Source organism: Sinocyclocheilus anshuiensis, unplaced genomic scaffold (genome assembly GCF_001515605.1).
Source record: "Sinocyclocheilus anshuiensis isolate Anshui unplaced genomic scaffold, SAMN03320099.WGS_v1.1 scaffold261, whole genome shotgun sequence".
Taxonomy (NCBI): Eukaryota; Metazoa; Chordata; class Actinopteri; order Cypriniformes; family Cyprinidae; genus Sinocyclocheilus; species Sinocyclocheilus anshuiensis.
Window position 1 is genome coordinate 1,217,584 of NW_015536515.1, and position 3,617 is coordinate 1,221,200.

The 3,617-nt window shown below is 35.5% G+C and overlaps 1 protein-coding gene across 4 annotated transcripts in view; it reads left to right on the forward strand.

The window, feature by feature from the left end:
• cdc42bpaa (CDC42 binding protein kinase alpha (DMPK-like) a) overlaps positions 1 to 3,617 on the forward strand; it is a 77,504-nt gene continuing 73,887 nt past the window's right edge. For all 4 annotated transcript variants that reach the window (XM_016491940.1, XM_016491966.1, XM_016491948.1 and 1 more), the window contains exon 1: positions 1 to 1,174. In XM_016491940.1, coding sequence (XP_016347426.1) covers positions 997 to 1,174 — 178 coding nt within the window. In that variant the 5' untranslated portion in view covers positions 1 to 996. The remainder of the gene's footprint in view (positions 1,175 to 3,617) is intronic.

Here is a 3,617-nt window from a genome sequence, read left to right on the forward strand (position 1 = left end):
CTAGTCGCCATGTTTCTCCTCATCATTCCTGAAACACACTCAGCGTCGGCGGGCAGATGAGAGAGAATCACCTCGTCACCTCACATACACACCACCACCATCACCATCCTCCTTCTCATCTTCACCCCATCATCATCATCATCATCATGTGACGGATTTCATCCCGCGGGCAGGACTTACTTTTCGAGGAATTATTCATGGGATAAGGACTATGGAAAACTAAGCGACACTCAATCGGTGTCTTTGGGGAACTTCGCTAAACTCACTTTTTGCGGACATAAACATATTTTATCCATCCTTTTCACACACGTAATGCATAAATATCACTTTTGTTGGGCGTGTCATGTTATTCCTGTTTGTTTTGAGGAAAATTCTCTTTGAGGACGAGCTAAAATCTTGTAGCCTGCTAGCCAGACGTCTTTATTAGCCGGATCATTAGCATCAGTTATTTTAACCCGTTAAAGTTGAACAAACTGGGGATGTTTTACAGTCTATATACATGACATGGTTTGACACTACTACTAGTTAATATTCCTAGACGATTTTTTGTATTTATATGAGAGTAAACCAGTTAAGAAACATTGTGTCGCGGGAATGTTGTTAGCTCGTTAGCTTGAGTAGCTACAGAAAAGGCACTTAAATATATGTAAATTAATATTTACAAAACGCAAGAGATAAATTACAGTTTTACATAAACGTGCAAGGTCTTTTTGGATAAATGTCTCAAGTTGTTATTTCCCCTCATTTGGTGGTTTGTTGATCTTCCACAGACTGCATTAAAAGATGTAGTGAAAAGTTTTATTTGGTATGAAATTTAAATTATTTTTGAGTTTACTGCAGTTTTGTGACTGCATTTTACTGTGATGATGGGTGGGTTATATTTATAGCTATTTACAGATCCCCTCCAAAGAGTGTTCGCGTATTTGCATTGATTTTAATAACATTACACTATTTTTTATTTGTTATAATTTATTTTTCTGACACTCGTTTTGCACCATGTCTGGAGAAGTGCGTTTGAAAAAGCTGGAAAAACTGATTCTGGATGGTCCTGTCCAGTCCAATGGACAGTCTTTTAGTGTGGAAACTCTTCTGGATGTTCTCATCAGCCTTTATGATGAGTGCATCAACTCCCCACTCAGAAGAGAGAAGAACATTGCTGAGTTTTTGGAATGGGGTGAGTATAATGCTTTAAAAACATGTTCTCTAAAATCAATGCATTTCATGTTTAAAGCATATTAAATAAATGTATTTCATGCCAAGACCATTTTAAATCGGTGCATTTAATGTTTAAACCCTATGAAATCAATGCATTTTATCTTTAACCCATGTCAAATTAATGCATTTCATGTTCAAGCCATCTTAAACCAATGCATTTCATGTTTAACCCATATCAAAATCAATGCATTTTATGTTGAGGCCGTCTTACACCAATGCATTTTATGTTTAACCCATATCAAATCAATGCATTTTATGTTTAATGCATCGTAAATCATCGTATTTAATGATAAAATCATCTTATTATGGTGCCAAACCTAAGTTCAGTAGATGTTTGGGTTTTAAAGTAATCATAAATAAGGATGTTTCACTGACGTTCATGCAACAAATGTCTTTAAGCCACGTTTGGCAGCACTAAATCATAGGTGTGTGTGTGTGTGTCCCTGGAAAAGTCAAGTAGCAACATGCTGTTAAATTCTGAGCCATCATACCAGCATGTTGAGCAGTAAATCATGGGGCATGGATTGAAATTAACCTCAGAAAGGGAGTATATGTTATTGGAATTTGATTAAAAATAGTCACAAACCATTTCTATTTAAAAGTACATGTGCTATTGAATGTCTTGAAGGGTTAGTTGAAAAATAAATGAAAGAAATCTTCTTCTGTCTGTGACAAAGTGTTGTGACACTGAAGGTTGTGCTGTTCAGTGTCTTGGTAATTGATCAAACTGGTTCCCTATAGGAAAGGCTATGGCTGTGTGAATAAGGTAGAAAAAGACCCCTGGCTATACAGTGTCATTATCTATAACAACACTGCTGATGTCTGAAATGTGAAATCTCCTCCTTTTGTGTAATACAAAGGATTTTTCCAAGCATGGAATTTGACGTTGACTTGTGTGGTGGTAAAGTTGTTAATGCATTAAAAGAATAGTTCACCCAAAAATGAAAATTCACCCTCAGGCCATCCAAGATGCAGATGAATTTGTTTCTTTGTGGGAACAGATTTGGAGAAATTTAGCATTACATCAGTTGGTCTGCACTCTGCAGTGAATGGGTGCCATCATAATGAGAGTCCACAACTAGGGATGTTCATTTTAACCGGTTAACCGTTAACCGAGCGTATAGAATTTTGACCGATTAATACAATCAGTTAAACGGTTTAAAAAGTCATTTATTTATTTTTTTTTCAGTCATTTATCAAAATAGCCTATTTAAAAAGATTTGCTGCATGGTTAAAATACGCTACGCGTATAATAAAAATGAATTTTTTTAGAGAAAAACAACATAAGTCGCGTATAAGTCGCATTTTATTATTTCATTCAGAAATAGGCCTAATGCCGATGCGAAATGTTTACAAACATTATAAACACTGTAAACTTAGCTAGGCTATTTTAGTTCCCCACACTCCACAACAAAGCCTTTCAATTAACAGTATTTAGAAAAGAACAAGAATTAAAAATATAAGAAGCTATAGCAATATAAACGACAAGCCAAAACAAATTCATTTAGGCTAAAACGAAACCGAAACCAACGTTGGGTCTCTCATTCAACACAAAATCAAATGTTTCCGTATTCGCGATGCATTTGAATGGCAAAATATTATTTATTATGTAGCCTACTTCACTTGCATTCCAATATCCACGTAAAACAAAATGTTTTTCATAACATCACGGCGGTACGGTGATAACATTTCATGGCACAGATTTTATTACATATTTAAACTGAGCAGTGTGTTTTTCCCATATGTTTGACTGACTGTCTTATTATGATAATGAACAGGCTGCATTGTCGAGGTAGCAATGCTTAACTGTGTGCGTGAATGCGGCGCCGGCGCAATCATTTGATTTTTTTCCCTCTAACAGTGGAAACAACTACTCCTTTTAGTCGTAAAGATAATCGGAATTGTAAAAGGTTTGCCTTTATTTGTGTACATTCACAATAATAAAAAAAATCTTTGTGCTTTTGTAAAATAATCCTAAAGAAAATTAGGATCCCGCTTTCTGCCGTCTGGTTTCCTTTCGTGCAGCACAAAAATGAACCGAAACTGCATACTAGGCTACTTGTTGCACAGTTTTTCTTTCATTTTCTTAATTTATTAAGTAAAAATATATTTCTCGTATAGGCCTATTTATCGTTATATATATAGGCCTATAGCCTAGCTTTATTATGTTTTTCTCCGCTCGCAGAAGCGCTGCAGGTGCGTGATGTGATGCATGTCAATCCTCATGTTCTGTTGTTTGCTGCTTTTTGCGCATGTAAAATTAAACCCCGGGAAACAAATGTTAGTATTTTTTAACGGGTCACAGACACGTATCCTTTCTAATTTAATTAAATTCGAATTTAAAATAATCTTGTCGGTTAACGGTTAATAATCGGTTAACGAGCGTCGGTTAGGAAAAATAA